Below are 18,145 nucleotides of genomic sequence, written 5' to 3' on the forward strand. Positions count from 1 at the left end.
ATCTGGATTTCATGTTGCCCCACAATGATTGTTTTAAAATTTTTAAGGCTACTTTATTCTGTAGATGGCCCAGAATTAGAGAATTAAGTTTTATTTTTTTAAATTAATATGTTTTTGAATGAAATGCTGTAAAAAAAAAAAAATATTTCAGGGGTGTTGGTTATAGCAGTGTTGGTCTGAGGACATAAGCAGACAAGATTCTTTGGGTAAATCTGATATCTTTTATTAGACTAACTAAAATAGTTCAAAAGCTTTCGGGTACAAACACCCTTCTTCAGGCAGAGGGAGCATTAAAAAAATTCTATAACTTCTTTTTGTGTGAACTGAAGATTCTTCATCAATTTAGCAATAATATGAGTAGTAAATAATATGTATAGTAAATCAAAGCCAAATTTAAATCTTATTTAAAATTTTATAGGCAAAGTCAAGCATCAGATGCTTCATAAAACCTACAGAGACACTTGAAAGATCTCTTGAAATTAACAAGCAGAAGGGTAAGAAGAAGTTGCAAAAGAGACCCAACTATAAAAATGTTGGTGAAGAAGAAGAAGAGGAGAGAGGACCTGAGGATCCCCAAGATGACCCAGATAAGACTAAGGGTACAGAAAGTAGTTCAAAAGGGATGAAGACAAGTGGGGAAAATGAAGGTGAGTGCACAGATGCCTAAACCCAATACATGCTTAATGTACCCTAGTTACTAGTATATTATTGCTGTTTTCACTTGAGCTTGATTGTTGGTCTAGTATGCTTTTGTTCACTTGTAATACTGGGACCACATATACCTCATATTACTTTTTAGGCAGATGTCTGAATAAATAGAAAAGTTTTTTCAGTCTTCTTTTTAACTGAGTGGCAAATGCAGTGGCTTACATTGCATTCTTTCCTTGTAGCATCCAGCGTTAACCAAAAGTATGGCTTTATAGCCATCTTTATATTAACAAATCCTCATTGTTTTATTGTTGGTGGTAACCTCCACCAAAAAAAACCCCTTAAACTTGTTGTTTGATAGTGATTAACCTTTCTACCAAACCTTGCCATTTTGCATATGTGAAGTTTATTTTGAAAATTAATGTCCAAAATGCTTCTAAACTTACTCACTTGATTTATTTTCATTACAACAGTTCAAGAAACTGTTGACATTTTTATATAAAGTTGATTTTTTTTTTTACCAGTTCTGATGGATGGATCTGGAGGACATGCTATAATTGCTTTAATCTTTTAAGGTAGTTATGAAGTCATACATTTTCAGGCCTAAAAGAGGTTGGAGTTGCTATACTTATGTCACTTTTTAACTTGCTATAATTTGATTGCTTGACCATACCGTAAGAGTAAAGTTCCCTTGAAGCATAACGAGAGGGATGACAGCAGTATATAAAGAAGGGTATATCCCGGGGCAGAGCATTATTTTGGGTGGAGGGCCACTTACCAATTTTTGGCAAGCTGTTCAGTGCTGCATGGGTAGCCCCGCCCTTTGACAGGTGCCCCGCCCCCTAGTTGCCATCTTGGGACCAGAAGTCCCGCCCCTAACCTCTGACCTTTACCACCAGAAGTCTCTCCTTGCCCCTGTAAGTACTCCTTTGGGGAAGAGTTTGCTATCTTAGAATGGGAAAAACAAACAATATACTAAAAGTCAAATGTGCATAATATATTTTAATTTAATTAAACATATATTTTTGTCCTTTATTTGTGTGCATTTGTGTTGTAGGTGTAGAAGTGATTGCATAATAGCTCAAAATGCAGTCTTACCCCTGCACACCCCATACACTATTACAAGAGTATCGGGGGGGGGGTATGGGTGGGTGGGTATGGGAGTATGTGGGGGGGGGCGTACAGTATTTGTGGGGTGTGTGACTATGGGGGAGGGTGTGGTGCGGGAAGGTTTTGAGGGTATGTGGGGTGTGCATGGGAGCCCCCTCCGCCCGTGCCCCCCTGAGCCAGTCAGCACCCACCCTGCAGCAGCCCATAGTTCAAGCGCTTTGCAGCGCCTCCCCACCACTACCAATAGCACATAACCCCAGCGTGTCCTGCACCCACTCTGCACTGCCTGGCCACATGCAGCAGCAGTGGCGGAGGCCAGAGTGTGCAGCTGTGACCCTGCACACCCCGCACCGACTTCAGGCTCACTTGTCAGGGCTGAGCAGCAGCTGGGCAGAAACTGTTGCTCGATGTGTGGGAAAGTGGCCCCTCCCTTTCACTGGGCAGCTTTCGCTGTGGCCGCCCAGAGACCGCTCTGTGCTAGGCTGCGATTTGGCTTCTTCACCACCACCTGTGAGCTGCCCTGCAACTGCTTCATGCTGTCACCGGTGCTGCACTGGGCAGCCCAGAGACTACGCTAAAGGAGCTGCATCACAGTCTAGCACAGCACAGGCTCCAGGTAGCCGCAGCAAAAACTGCCCAGCAGAGGGACTGCTTTTCCCCTGTGCCAAGCAGCAGTTTCTGCTCCTGCTCCTGTTCAGCCCTGATGGGCAAGCCCAGAGCCAGCGTGGGGCCCTGGCTCAGCAGCAGCACTACGGGACAAACTGCTGCTCAGGTCCAGGGAAAAGCAGCCCCTCCCCCTCCCACTGTCGGTACTTCCTGGTGCAGCCACTCAGAACCCATGTGGGACTGTCCTGTGTCTGCTCTGCACTGCCACTGCTGCCCCATGAGGCAGCCCAGAGGTGGTGGTGATGCATTGGAGACTCAGGACAGCTCTGCGTGGGCTCCAAGCAGCTACACCAGAAAGTGCCTGCGAGGGGGAGGGGCTGCTTCCCCCCTCGCCGCTAAGCAGCAGTTTGTCATGCGCTGCCACTGCTCAGCCCACATGAGCGAGCACAGGGTCGGGGCTGTGCACACTGGTCTCCGCCTGTACCACAGGGCTGGGATGGAGATAGGGGGGAAAGCAGGAGCACGGGGCCCAGAGCAGGGTGGTAGGAGCACAGGGTCCCAGCCAGCAGGGCTCTGTGGAGCCTGGCCAGATTCCCCTCTCCCTTCTGGCACAGCCTGGGCTGGCTCCATAGTCCCCTGCCAGCCCTCACCCTGCGCTCCTGCTGCCTTGCTTTGGGCCCTGCTGGTGCTGGCCCTGTGCTCCCACAAACCTGCTTGCTTCCACTCCCCATGCTAGGCAGGGGTTTCTGGCTCGGGGGGTGGGGCTAGGTGGGCCTTGCTTTTAAAGGGTCCTGCTATGGCTTCTACTGCATCCTACTGTTGTTGGCTCCTGTCATCTTTGACAGGCAGCCAGGGGCAGATAAATATTAATTATCTAAATTTTTTAGGGGCCTAGGAGGCCAAATCTGGCCCATGGGCCATATTCTGCCCACCCCTGGTATATCCCAAAACAAAATATAGCTATGCTTACTTTTAACAACCCTCTTGTACCATGCTTCCATTTTGATGCGTTTGACAAGAGCTTCCAAGATCTTTTATTTCCATCTTGCTTAAACAATACTATATAACACACAATCAATATACTGATATTTGAGCAAAATAGGTATACACTTAAGGTCCCAAGCAGACTAAGTATATTTGTAATTCTTACGCCCTCTTTGGAGTAACTTAACTTGGCAAGACATGTATTAAAATGGTATCTGTTTTTTTGGTTATTTAAAAGACTAAGTTTTTTTTATATTAAACCAAATTAGCCCAGGGAGCAAGAAGCCTTGATCATACCACATAGTCAGTGACTCCTTGTGCTTTGGTGAACAAACTAAAGTTACAAGAATTAATTGGTGACAGATACTGCACCTGAGTTCATTTGCATCAACCAAATTGGGAAATATGTGAAAGAAAGCTATTGTATTTTATATTGGCTGGCTCTCAGTGATGGAAAATGGTCTATTCTTTGTGACTGTTCATGACCTTTTCGTGTATACTTCCCAGGAATAATATTTCCTCCATTGGCTTATGTTGAATACAGCTAATGTAAATTGTGCAGAATCATTTTGACTTGCACACTGATTGGTTTAACATTTGGAATCTCCTGTAACTATTGTTTAACCTTCTGTCTTTATCAAGTTTTCCACAGCTGCCGCTGTTGTTTTAAAACAAGCAAGAACAAAAGAGGCATATGCTGCAGAGTTTGTCCTCCCTAAAATGTGGCTCAGATCAAAATAGATTTAAAAAATTCACTTCCTTTTTTTTCTTCCCCTCCCCCGCCCTCCCCTGGGCTAACTATTATGCGCTCATAACTTTCAAACTATTAATATTCCAGGGAAATGTTTCTATTTGATTATGAAACAAAGTTCCAGGCTTTGATGATAGATTAATATTAATAAATTTGTGTTAGAAAATGTAGAGTTGACCAAAATACATCTTAGTTCTTTTCTGAAGAAAAAGAAGGAACATGAATAATCTGGGTAGATGTTATCTTTGGGCTGAAAACAGAGTATCAGATTTCTGTGTGTCCTAGGGCCAAGAGTGTTTAGCTTTGGCAGAATCGTTTCTTACAACCAGGGAATGGGTAGCAGTTCAAGCTGTGGCTTTGATTGCTGAGATCTTGTTAGTATCTAGGAACATGGCAAAGATTTGATTTTGGCAAAGGTTTGATTTAAACAAAGATTTAACTTGACAGCATCAAAAAGAAAAAGAAAACCTGATTTTGTTTGTTTTACTAGGAGTGCTTGCTGAATTGTATTTCATGAGGGTGGTTGCCAACTTCTCCAAGCCATGAGCTAGAACAGCCCAGCTGGTGTGTGAGGTGGGCAGGTGCTCTGATGTCACTCCTCCCAGTGCTGGTGTGGGTAAAGCCTCTTGCTGCTGGAACATCATTGAAGCACCCTCTCTCTGTGGGCTGCATTCAGCCTCAGGGCTTGTATTACTGATCCCTGTCTTACGGCACTCTTGGGATGCTGCAGGGTTTTCGTGGTACAAAGCATATAAAATATTTTAATACTATAAGAGCCTTAGTCTGTCTGTCTGTCTGTCTGTCTGTCTGTCTGTCTGTCTGTCTGTCTGTCTGTCTGTCTGTCTGTCTGTCTGTCTGTCTGTCTGTCTGTCTGTCTGTCACACTTTATTTGCACTCTGATTGCTTGTCTGAAACATCAGGTCCAGGCCTGCTCCTCCCCCCCCCCCCCTTGGAGGTGGCAGGTGGAGTGGGCCTGGACCGCAAGCAGCAGCAGTGGGGAGGGAGGCAGCAGCCCTGGGTGTTGAGCCCAATATGGCAGGGTGGGGAATGGGCCCCAACTGGGGCGGGGCCAGACGCATGGCTCTGCTACCATCCGTGCCCCTCCCCCCATCCACAGTCATTCTTGATGGGCAATTTGTTAGTTAGTTATTTTCAGGCAACTATATATCCATTCCAGAAAATATGCAGTGCTTGAAAATTGTTAGAACTCATTTTCCAATTTCAAAGACTTCTGTTAATCAAAATTCTGCTATGTTGTAATGTATCAGCTGTGGCCAGAAAACAATAATTACTCTGGATCTCAAGATGGCTAGAATAGATGCATGGCATATGGCATACTGTACAGTGGATCAGTAGCAACCTGATTACATTGCACCCAGTGTTGCAGCTTTACAGTATTTGCATGGGTAGGGGGGATGGGACTGTGTAGATTGACCAGTTCACACAAGGCTTCTCTAACTTTTGCATACCTGTGAAGTCAGTACTACTTGACCCAGCTGCCAGATGATCAGTTCTGTGCAGATATGTAGACATGCTAACTCGAGAAGCAGTGGAAATTGCCAGCTTCTTTAGTTTGCTGATTAAAGGTTTCATTTTGTGTGACACAGTGTTTTGGTTTTGTATGTTTAATCTTTTTGGTAAATTTTGAAACAAAACCTTCCTTTTTAAGAGATGAAATGCTTAATTTTAGTATTAAGCTGAAAGAATTTTGTGACTCAACTAGCCTCAGGTGATCCAAATCAGCATTTTTGACACACAATCAAAAACTTGGTCTAAGTTCACTAGCTGGTCCTTAGAGCATAAGTTTTCAGGTACATAAAAAGTTTGCTTTCCATGGTATTGAATTCTTTTATCATTAGAACGTGTAAGAAGAAGACTGAGTCAGAGGTGAAAGTAGGTTGAAGACCAAGAGAAGTCATTCATTTGGCAATCTGAGTAACCCTGAAGATTGTCTGGGTCTCTAGGTAGTATAGGATTGTTGCCGTCTGTAAGAAAAGTGTGTGGTGTTTTTGTTTTTTTTAATGACAAACACAAATAACTACTTTAAGGTACGAAGTAGTGTTTTGCATAGTTTCCAAGGCAATTCTACTCTTTATGCACAGATGGATTTAAGGATAGTGGTTTGGGGGGAAAAACATCTTATTTTAACTCACACTTACTGTTTTGTTAAAGGGCTCTCTCTTTTTTTTATTTCCTCAGCACTGTGGAGGAAATGATTACTTACATTAGCAACTTATTTTGTGGACTTTGAAATTTAATTAGTGCAAATGCTTATGTTACAGAGAGGGCCAAAGTATTTAATGCCTGCTTTCATTCAGTTTTCATGAATAGAATCAGCTACCAAATGCTGAGTGCAGTTGGCATCAAGGATGCAGGAGACAAATAGCCTAGAGTAGTGGAAGAACAGGTTAGAGATTATATAGACAAATCCCATTTGGCCCTGCCAACTTGAAAGCATCTGGTTGTCTATATAATCTCTAACCTGTTCTTCCACTACTCTAGGCTATTTGATGCTTTCAAGTTGGCAGGGCCAAATAGGATATACCGTCATGTATGGAAAGAATTGGCTGATGTAATTTCAAAGCCATTGGCTAACAAGGGTCTAGCTGGGGTCTGGTGGTATTAACATCTTTATTAATGACTTAGACAATGGAGTTAAATGTATGCTTAGCAAATTTATGGATGATTTCAAGCAGGGTAGAGTTGCAGACACTCTGGAGGGGGAGAACTAGGATCTAGAATGACTTGAATAGCCTAGAGAAATGGTCTTCAGTCAATCAGATTATTTCATAGATTTCATAGACATTAGGGCTGGAAGGGACCTCGGAAGATCATCGAGTCCAGCCCCCCGCCCAAAGGGCAGGACGTCAGCTGGGGTAATAGGATCCCAGCAAGATAAGCATCCAGTTTCATCTTGAAGGTGTTCAATGAAGGCGCTTGAACAACCTCCGGTGGCAGGCTGTTCCAGACCTTGGGGGCTCGGACAGTAAAGAAATTCTTCCTTATGTCCAGCCTGAAACGATCTTGTAGTAGTTTGTGACCATTCGTCCTCGTCATCCCTTGGGGCGCTCTGGTGAACAAACGTTCCCCTAGATACTGGTGGTCACCCCTGATAAACTTGTAGGTGACCATCAGATCACCCCTGAGCCTGCGCTTTTCCAGGCTAAAGAGCCCCAGGGCTCTCAGCCTGTCATCGTAGGGTCTGCTTCCCTGACCTCTGATCATGCACGTGGCTCTTCTCTGGACTCTCTCAAGCTTCTCCACATCCTTTTTGAATTGTGGAGCCCAAAACTGGACGCAGTACTCCAGCTGCGGCCTCACTAAGGCCGAGTACAGGGGGAGAATGACGTCCTGGGATTTGCTTGAGAAGCATCTATGGATGCAAGCCAGTGTTTTGGTCGCTTTACTAGCCGCAGCATCGCATTGCAGGCTCATGTTCATCTTGTGGTCAATGATGACCCCCAAGTCTCTTTCTTCCATAGTGCTAACCAACATAGCACTGCCGAGCCTATAAGGATGCTGCGGGTTTTTTTTCCCCAAGGTGGAGAACCTTGCATTTATCGGCGTTGAACACCATCAGATTCTCATCCGCCCACTTGCTGAGCCTGTCCAGGTCAGCCTGGATCATCCGCCTGTCTTCTGGTGTGGATGCTTTGCCCCAAAGTTTGGTGTCATCGGCGAACTTGGCCAGTCCGCTTCTGACTCCAGTGTCCACATCATTAATGAAGATGTTGAACAGTATGGGTCCAAGGACAGAGCCCTGGGGGACCCCACTGGTCACAGGACACCACGATGAGTGACTTCCATCAATTACTACCCTCTGGGTCCGACCCCGGAGCCAATTTTCCAGCCAGTGGATCGTGGGGGACCCAAGGCGACAATTGGCCAGTTTCTCCAAGAGACGATCATGGGACACCAGATCGAAGGCTTTTTTGAAGTCAAGATATATGACATCAATCTCATCTCCCTTGTCCAGGTGATAGGTCACCTGGTCGTAGAAGGAAATGAGATTGGTCAAGCAAGACCTACCCGCAACAAACCCGTGCTGGCTATCCCTTAAGATGTTGGCGTCGGCCAGTCCATTAAGGATGGCCTCCTTAATAAACTTTTCTAAGATCTTCCCCGGGATAGAAGTCAGGCTGATGGGCCTATAGTTAGCCGGATCGACTTTCCTCCCTTTCTTGAAGATAGGCACCACATTGGCCTTCTTCCAGTCTTCGGGCACTACACCAGAGCGCCAAGAGTTTTCAAAGATCCGCGCTAGAGGCTGGGCTATGATGCTCGCCAGCTCCTTGAGTACCCTGGGGTGAAGATTGTCAGGGCCGGCTGACTTGAAGGTATCCAGCTTCTCAAGATGTTCCTTCACAAAGTCAGCATTAATGGAGGGCAGGGGATCACCCTCACCCGGACTTCCCGGCCCTGTAGCGGGCACGGGCGTCCCATGGGGCTGATGAAAGACCGACGCAAAGTACCTATTTAATAGGTTGGTTTTTTCCTGGGCGTCAGTTGTCAGTTGCCCCATCTGGTTCAGCAGGGGTTCAACGTTGCCCCTGCTTTTCCTCCGGCTCCCCATATATCTGAAAAAGGACTTTTTATTGTCCTTGATGCTCAAAGCTAGCTGGAGTTCAGTTGCAGCCTTGGCTTTCCTGGTCTGCTCCCTACAGGACCGGACCAGTGCAGAATAATCCTCCTTGGAGGTGACTCCCATCCTCCATCCTTTGTAGGCCTTTCTTTTTAGCCTCAGGAGGTCTGCTAGGTCCCTGGAGAGCCAGGGGGGCTGCTGTGCCCTCTTGCTGCCTTTCCTCCGAGATGGAATAGACTTAGTTTGTGCATTGAGAATCGCTCCCTTGAGGAGCAACCACTCTTCTTGAACTCCCCTCTCCCTGTGGTCACAGTCCCTTAGGGCCTCACTGACAAGCCTCCTGAGCTTGTCAAAGTCGGCTTTCCTGAAGTCAAGGACTTGCATGTTGCTGACTGACTTGCCAGCTTTTCGGCGGATGGTGAAGGTGATCAGCTTGTGGTCGCTGTCACCCAGCTTCCCATCGATCACTAGGTCGCCGACTAGGTCCTCCCCAGTAGCCAGCACCAGGTCGAGCAGCGCTTTGCCTCTCGTTGGCCCATAGACTTCTTGAGTCAGGTAGAGGTCATCCACGCACGAGAGGAAGCTCTGCGACCGCTCAGATTTTGCTGAGCGATCCTCCCACGAGATGTCTGGGTAATTGAAGTCACCCATGACAACCATGGTCCTGGAGCAAGCTGCCTCAGCCAGTTCCTGGGCAAACTCCTGGTCTAGCTCAGGACTTTGGGTGGGAGGTCCGTAATAGACTCCCACCATTGTGTCCCCTGTGCCGTGTGCCGTGCACATTAGGTTCATCAAGGACAAGTTTAAAGTCCTTCATTTGGGATAGAAAAATCACATGCCCAAATACAGACTGGGGAATGACTGGTTATGTTGCAGTACTGTAGAGAATTACCTAGGGCTTACAGTAGACCAGTGGTGCTCAACCTATTTCCTTGATGGGTCAGTTGAGCAGTGTCCAGGTTGTCCACAGGCTGGATGTGCCAGTGGCCCTGATCCCAGTGCCCAGGGCAGGTGTGACAAGGCCCCATCTGGCTACATACAGGGGAACTGGTGGCAGCCTGGCCCAGTTCAGCCCCATGTGGAGGAAGGGGGTATGGCCTGGCCCCAATTCAACTGGGCAGGGGGAAGGAAGCATGGCCTGGCCCCAACCTGGCAGTGTGGAAAGAAGAGGGCATGACCTGGCTGTGTTGGCAAAGGGGGCGTGGAAATTTGGCAGCAGGCTGGGAGGGTGGCCACTGCTCCATCTCTGACAAATTTCTCAACCCATGGGGAGCCTTGCAGGCCACAGATTGAGCACCCCTGCAATAAAACGTAAGATGAGTATGAGCCAACAGTTGGCTCCTATTGTGTACATACACACACACCAATAGCATACTGGGTTGTATTAACTAGAGTTTTTTGCAGGTCCAGGGAAGTGATTTTTCTGCTCTGTTTGACACTGGTGATACTGGACCTGGTGTACTTTGTCCAGTTTTGGTCCCTACACTGAGCCATACACGCAGACAGATTGGAAAGAGTCTAGCAGAGAGCAACAGAATTTACTAGAGAGCTGGGAAGCATAACTTACGAGGGAAGCCTGAAACAGCTAGGGTTCTTTAATCTGGAGAAGAGAAGACTAAGGGGGGATTTGTTAACAGTCTTTAAATATCTGAAGGGTGATTATAGAGAAAGTGGAAATGAGCTTTCCTCTGTGGCCATGGGCTCAAGCTACAGCAGGGAGAATTTAAATTGGAGGTTAGGAAGAACCTTTTCACTAGCTCAGCGTTCAAGTATTGGAACCTAGCGAGGTTGTGGAAACTCCCTTCCTGGAAATTTTCAAGAGCAGGTGGGATAGACACTTGGATGGAATAGTTGAATCCACGGGGATGATCTTGCCTTGTGCAGAGGGCTGGACTAGATGACCTTGTGAGGTTCCTTCCTGCCCTACTTTCCTGTGATTTTAACATTAATTCTTAAACCTGGTTTCTTTGCATTGTTGTAGCATTCTTGCATTGTATAATTCTTCATATTGTTTCCCTTCCTCCTCATTTCTTCCCAAGTGAGGCATTATATATCAGCGTTTTTCTTATGGTTTGGGCATAGAGTGAACGGTTTTAATTTCAGTTACCTTGGTTACTCTTAGAGAACATATTTGGCAAAGCTGAGTTTTAAAATGATAATATCCAAGCTTTTTAAAATAATTTTGTAATGGCTTTTATGTACTAGACCGAAGATACTATTTATGAACTTATAAGTGGATTTTTCTTTTGATGGCTAAATTATTCTAACATCAGGCAGTTTTTTGATATTTTTGTGGCTGTAGCAGGAAAACTAGAATACCTCTAGCTCCTCACAGATCTGATAGATGAGTAGTCTATTCCTTGCTTCTGATGCATGTTTTTGTCAGTCACAAACTGAAACTCAGTCTTCATCTAAACTTTTCTTTTTCTTTTTCTTTTTTTCACTCTTGTTAAGAAATAGAAATGGTAATCATGGAGAGATGCAAGATGTCTGAATTGTCTATTTCTGCTGTGACAGAGCAGAACACGACAGATGAAGAAAAAAGTGCAGCTGCCTCTGGAAGTGAAATGACCAATTGGAACAGGTATGAAAACTCTAATACTTGGCCAAGTTCCTATTTTGTTTCTCTTTAGTTCTTTTTTCTGTCCAGTTTTGGATTTTTCCAACATGGCTCATCAAAAACATTCTTGGATTATGATTATTTCTACTTTTGTGTGTGAACAAGAAGAAAATGTGTGTTAAGGGGCCGATGTATTCATTTCCCAGACTAACGTGTGTTCCTTCCTTTAGGGTAAAAACAGACTTTGGCAAATGAAGTGGATTAGCTGTGCCAGGGGTATGTTCCTGCTCAGCCAATCTCCTTTATTTGGTGAAATGCACATCACCCTGTATCCCATCTCTTGATCTTGCGGAACAGTGTTTCCCGACTTCCAGAGATGCACCTCTAGCAATCTCTGGGGTTCGCTGACCTTGTGCCCCCATAGATTTTCATGGTGGCACAAAGCAATAGAAGTAGACACCCATACCTTTTGTAGTGCCACAATGTGGCTGTAACTCAAGGTACTAATAAATAGTGCTGCTGTATTGCAGTGAACGTCTATTGGCTTCGCAGTGGGAGTGCTTACAGTTAAAGTTCAAAGGATGGAAGTCAGCTAAGAGTACAGATTTTATGGGTTTCCAATGGCAAACGCTTATAGAGTAGAACTTGGGGAAAGCATCTCACCTGTTCTGTGGAAACTCAGCAGATGAGAGTATGAAATCTTATTTCAAATAATGGCACAAATGCTTGGTCTTTATGTTTTGTGTTGCAAATTTTTCTCTGTAAAGCTAATACATTCTGGAGTTGACTTTTAGCATAGTAAAACATTTGGGTGAGAAATTAGTGAAAACTGAAGTTTGACTGCACATAAAGAAACTTACCCACAAAACATCCAGCTCCAAGGACTTTATTATCTCACTGGAGGCCAGAGAGAGCATTTAGGTTCTGCATTAACATTATGGAGATGCAAAAATAAGCAGGTAATAGATTTCATAGACATTAGGGCTAGAAGGGACCTCGGAAGATCATCGAGTCCAGCCCCCTGCCCAAAGGGCAGGAAGTCAGCTGGGGTCATAGGATCCCAGCAAGATAAGCATCCAGTTTCATCTTGAAGGTGTTCAATGAAGGCGCTTGAACCACCTCCGGTGGCAGGTTGTTCCAGACCTTGGCAGCTTGGACAGTAAAGAAATTCTTCCTTGTGTCCAGCCTGAAATGATCTTGAAGTAGTTTGTGACCATTCGACCTCGTCATCCCTTGGGGCGCTCTGGTGAACAAACGTTCCCCCAGATACTGGTGGTCACCCCTGATAAACTTGTAGGTGGCCATCAGATCGCCCCTGAGCCTGCGCTTTTTCAGGCTAAAGAGCCCCAGGGCTCTCAGCCTGTCATTGTAGGGTCTGCTTCCCTGACCTCTGATCATGCGCGTGGCTCTTCTCTGGACTCTCTCAAGCTTCTCCACATCCTTTTTGAATTGTGGAGCCCAAAACTGGACGCAGTACTCCAGCTGCGCCTCACTAAGGCCAAGTACAGGGGGAGAATGACGTCCCGGGATTTGCTTGAGAAGCATCTATGGATGCAAGCCAGCGTTTTGGTCGCTTTACTAGCCGCAGCATCGCATTGCAGGCTCATGTTCATCTTGTGGTCAGTGATGACCCCCAAGTCTCTTTCTTCCATAGTGCTAGCCAGCATAGCACTGCCGAGCCTATAAGGATGCTGCAGGTTTTTTTTCCCAAGGTGGAGAACCTTGCGTTTATCAGCGTTGAACACCATCAGATTCTCGTCTGCCCACTTGCTGAGCCTGTCCAGGTCAAGGCATTTCTAGTTTCTCACTTTTGACATGAAATTGATCAAAAATAGCTCCAGGCGCACACTCTAGAACTGCCTAGGTGATGGACTGGAACATTATCCTGTTTTTTAAGTCTTCAAAATAAAGAATCTCTAGATGTTTGATTATTCTAATGCTTTGGCGCATATCTGCATTTCAAGACAGTTAAAAGGAAATAGCGATCTAAGGATGAAAAAGGTCACCAGTGCAGAAAAACCTAATGTCCTATAGCAGGAATAGATCCTACCACATTAGCCAGAAATATCCCTAGACTCAGCAAACTAAAATACTACATAAAATCTTTGGATAATACAAACTGTTCAGTTACTAGGTAAATAAACCATTAAAATCTTAGCTGTGTCTTTGATGACAGTTAGTAATTTAATCCAGCCACAGTGTAAAACTTACATAAATACTGCTGTGTCCTCAACGTTTTTTAAAAGTTTTTTTCATATTTTGATTATCCCCTAATTGATCACTGCCACCATCAAGGATTAGATCTACTAGCAGGTCCAACACAATGGTGGAAAATAAGAATATATAAAGTTATTGTAATGGTGCAGTAGCTATTGGCAAATTTGACTTTTTAATTACTCCCAAAGTACATTCAGCTTTAGAAAACACTAGATCTATCAAATTTTTCATATATAAACTTGTTTTTATGAGATCCATTGATATAATACTAAGACAAATCAGCTTGAATCTAATTGGAACCCGCATAATGTTTCCATACATTTACAAATCCTGTCTGATCTGTGAAACAGACCACATATTGATTGTTGTTCATGGGAACAAATATTGTGTAGCAGAGAAACAGATTTGATAACACAATACCTGCTTCATATTAAGTAGCAAAATGACAAGCATTGAATTATTTTGAACTTTTATTGTACAGTAGACAAAGATGGATAGATGGGGAAGAGCTATTTTGATCATAAAGGTCATGGACAGATGTGCTATTTGAAGGGCTCCAAGTACCTTTGAAATGCAGATGCTTATAGCTAAAGTGCTTCAGAAGTGACCCATGAAAAAAGAGCAACAGCTTTGAAGCGCTTCTTTATTTTTTAGCACTTGAAATGTGCAGCTTTCAGTGTTTCTTGTGTACTCACTCCCACGGAGGAGGGGAGTGGGGCAGAAAGCCAACAAGCAGTCTTATGTGCACTCAGCTATCTTTGGGAGACCATTACTGTATGCCTTCACTGCTGTTTTGAAGTTCTCTGTAATTTGGGGTCCTTCAAATGCATGTCTGTCTATCCTCAAGATTCATTCCCATACATGGGCCAGGTTCTTGGTTCCTCCCAGGCTGTCAGATGCGTAGATGGACAGAGAAGAAAAGCTTTTAAGCCATCTTTTTGCCCCTCTTTTGTCTTGTTTGGCTTCCAGCATAAATTTGAATAGGCACAATGGCTGTTCTGACCCATGCTTATCGGCTGGTTTAGCAACTAGTAATTGCTGAAGCCATCAAAACCTGCAAATTTGTCTTCAAGCAAAATCAAAGATCATATGATAGAGGGATTTGGTCAAATGAGCTCTGGCTCTAGTGTATTAATATAACTATGGCCCTGTTATTGTCTAGTAGTTTTGTTAATTATGGAACCTGAGATGTTTGAGTTCTCTTCCAAATTATGATCTTTTATTGACCATCTGTTATCTTGTTTAATATGGTACTAAAAAGTGCTTTGAGAAACTTGGTGAAAGGTGTTCATGTTTACAATTCAAAGCTTCTATTTTAATATATTTTTTAGATATTTTTAAGACTTTTCTTGATACAACTGGATTTGTTTCTCTTGTAATCTGGAGTAAGAAAGTAGTATGGAAAACTGATTTCAGTAACTTGATTTAGGTATGCACAGCACTTTTCACCATTTCTTGTTGTATTAGTTAATTACAGAAAATGGTGTGTTTGGTGCCTGTGGCAGAAGATGCTCCATATATTCCAGGCCAGTCCACTTGCTTTAATGTAGCACCAAATTCCTCTGGCACTTCTGTTGTCACAGGGTAGACACAGGTAATTTTCTCATTTTGAATGGAATATAGCAAATTGCAAAAACCTGTATGACCCTCATCCATTCTCATAAAACCACTGTTGTTCTCATGGGGTAAGTTGTTACCCATAATTCAGCATTGTTGTTCTCATGGGGTAACTTGTTACCCTACCCGCATGAACAAAGTGGAACCAGTGACAACAGTATAAATGTACCAAAAATTATTTATTAAACATGCAGATTTTTTAAAAGAGTATTTATAATGATTTGAATCCAAAATATTATTTGACTAAAACTCTAAAACTTTTTTTAGAGCTTCAAAATGTGAATGAACAATTTGCTAAGTCTGCAGTTCACACTGTTTTCAAACTAACAATTACTTCCAAAAACATTTCCTAACTGTTTTAACTAAATATTGCATTCCTCACAAAGCAGCAGTGATGTACTGTGGTGCACACAAGCAAATCACTTACGATCTTCGCATTGTTTCTGGGTTTTGTGGTCATCTGTCCTTGGACAAAAAGTACAATGTCCACTCAAGCTTGCAGAAGGTTCTACTTGAGTGTGTTGTGGCAATTTGTAATTTGGGGCAGTCATACCAGACTTGACAGACACAGACAGATTGCGTGTATCCATCATTCTTCATTTTATTTGTCCATTGTTCAGCTGTTCTCCAAGCTCCTGCAAGAAAAAGTGCTGTCTTCTTAAACGTGATCTTTGCTTCCAGTTTGTATTGTGGTCTAGCCAAATGAAGAGGCTGGTAATGGCAGCCACATTCAGCATATTGAAAAATAGTCATTGGCCACCTGTTGATTTTTCCATCGCAGGTGGTCATATGGTCAAGGTTATCCACCCCATCCTTGTTTTTATTATAGTCATGGATGATGTCTGGCTCTCTTTGCTCTGCACCCACTGACAGGTTATGGTGCGTGCTTGATAGCAACAGAACAACTTTGGACTTTGGAACATAGGAAACTAGGGCGAGTTCCCCATCAAAAGCAAAAATGGATGAAAGAGTTTCCCTCCTTCGATTTGCTTGCATTTCGTTTGGGATATCGGCTTTGTTTTTCTGAATCGTACCCATATAGGTCAAGTCCCGCTGTAACAGTCTTTCTGCCAGGTCAGTACTTGTGAAGAAATTGTCACCCGCAATATTCCTTCCCGTCTTGTACCAGGGATGACCAATTTTTCAATGACCTGGGGACCAAGATTACCTTGGCATGTAGTTTCTGGTTGCTTGCCCAGGTAGATGTCTCCACACAGGGGGAATGATGTTGCTGCATCACAGCACCAGTGAATTTTCAAGCCACATTTGGCAGCCTTGCTGGGCCTGTACTGTCCGAAGGGACACAGTGACCCCTTAACACAGTGAGCTGCTCATCAACCATCAGGTGTATTGCTGGAATATACCATTTCCTGAGCTGCTTCACAAATTGTGTCCAAATATCTCTGAAGGCAGCAAGCTTGTCTACAGCTCTCCTTTCCTCATTTGTCAGTTTGTTGTCAAATCTCAGGTAGCTGTTAATTTGACGGAATCATTTTAAACTCGTGATGGCATGGAAGCAAGGACATCTGGTGCATTGCTCTCACAACTCCTCCAGTGCCTTGTGACCACCGTGGTATAGACCACTCAGCAGCAGGAGGCCAATGTAGGCTTTCAGCTCTGTTTCATTCAGCTTTTCACACTCCTTTCTATTTTCAGGATGGCTATCATTCCACTCCCTGAATCTTCTTTCTGCCTCTGTTTATAAGTCAGGATATCTTGTGAGTAACAGGTGGAATGTTTCCACCACTGTCTTTATTACTTCCCCTTGTTGGCCCAGCACTTTCATGGACTATGTCCTTGGCTGTTCTCTGATGATGTATTAGCTGTGGAATTTTTTTCCCACGCTGCCATTCCTTCCTGTAAAGGTTTCATTATCTGCAGTGTTTTCTGCGGGTGATGACTGTGGCACTGCTCCACATCCTGCTGTAGCTCTCCTCGGTCTGCCACAGTCAGTGGCCCCAGGCTGGTCCTCTTCCCTTTCCCACTGGAAGTGTTGGTATCACTTCTGCTTGTGGCACTAACTCCTCCTTATCTGATCTGAATGAAGCTACCATAGGCGCATGGTCTCCTTGCTCTGAACAATCTCCTGTATCTGGAATAAAGTCAGCATTCTTACTGCCTTGGGATAAGATTTCATCAGTGGATGTGTTGCTGTCATCCCCGGTTACCTGTGCAAGACAGGCTTCAGCACTGAGTATGTGCTGCCTTCTCATCCTGGACTGCAGAAAAAAAGAAAAAAGTGATTACTGCTGAATGCATATAAGTAACGATCAAAGAAGGCTGTCCACCTATGCTGTGATGGAAGCAATTCTGCCCTGCCCTGTCCTCCTGGGCACAGAAGCCAGAGATCAATGTCTACCCTTTGCAGGCAAACCAAATGTGGGTGGATGCTGTTTGTAAACCACACATACAGGGACTTATTGAGAGCAGGTAAAATGGGCATGGGGGGTGTCAAGCCCTTACTGTTGAAGGGGGCTCCTTGTCTTTACTTCTAGCAAAGGCAGGGCAAAAAAGAGCAGAGGTGGATTTGGGTGTGACAAAGGGTGTTTTTTTGTGGCAAAGAGCAGGGTGTTTTGATGACCTTGCAGCCTGCAAATAAAGCAGTTAGCAAAAGGGATTGCCACATTTTCTGCAAAAGCAGAGTGGAGGATGGTCATCCATTAGTTACCATAGATACCTGAAGTGGACATGAATAAGGTGTGAATGAATGATGACCTTCAGATGCATTGACCCAAAGTGGCCAAACAGGCCTGTCATTTATACAGAAATTGCATTGGTGTAACAAGTTACCCCAATGCATTATCATGGGCTTTGGGTAAATTGTTATATGGAAAAACACATTCATACCTGGGGTTACATGTTACCCTGGGCAGTTTTTCATCCTGTTCTTTGGGGATATTGTACACTGCAGTGCCAGTGACAGTGTCCTAAAAAAAAAAATTAGAATTGATTAACTTTAAGTTACTGCCCAAAATATGCATCTGGGGTAGGAAATTACCCCATGGGAATGTCTGAAGGTTAAGGGTTTAGGGAAGTGTAATTGGTGAATTTGTTTGTCTGAATGGCTTGC

At 44.2% G+C, this 18,145-nt stretch overlaps 1 protein-coding gene across 9 annotated transcripts in view; it reads left to right on the top strand.

Annotated features, from left to right (window-relative positions):
• The window catches only part of CLEC16A (C-type lectin domain containing 16A), a 195,471-nt gene that overhangs the window by 55,052 nt on the left and 122,274 nt on the right, over positions 1-18,145 (top strand). For 8 of the 9 annotated variants that reach the window (XM_019494697.2, XM_019494702.2, XM_019494703.2 and 5 more), the window contains 2 exons: positions 419-647; positions 11,136-11,265. In XM_019494697.2, the coding sequence (XP_019350242.1) occupies positions 419-647; positions 11,136-11,265 (359 nt within the window). The remainder of the gene's footprint in view (positions 1-418; positions 648-11,135; positions 11,266-18,145) is intronic. The other variant, XM_019494698.2, reaches the window with a different exon arrangement.

Source organism: Alligator mississippiensis, chromosome 13 (assembly GCF_030867095.1).
Source record: "Alligator mississippiensis isolate rAllMis1 chromosome 13, rAllMis1, whole genome shotgun sequence".
Classification (NCBI taxonomy): domain Eukaryota; kingdom Metazoa; phylum Chordata; order Crocodylia; family Alligatoridae; genus Alligator; species Alligator mississippiensis.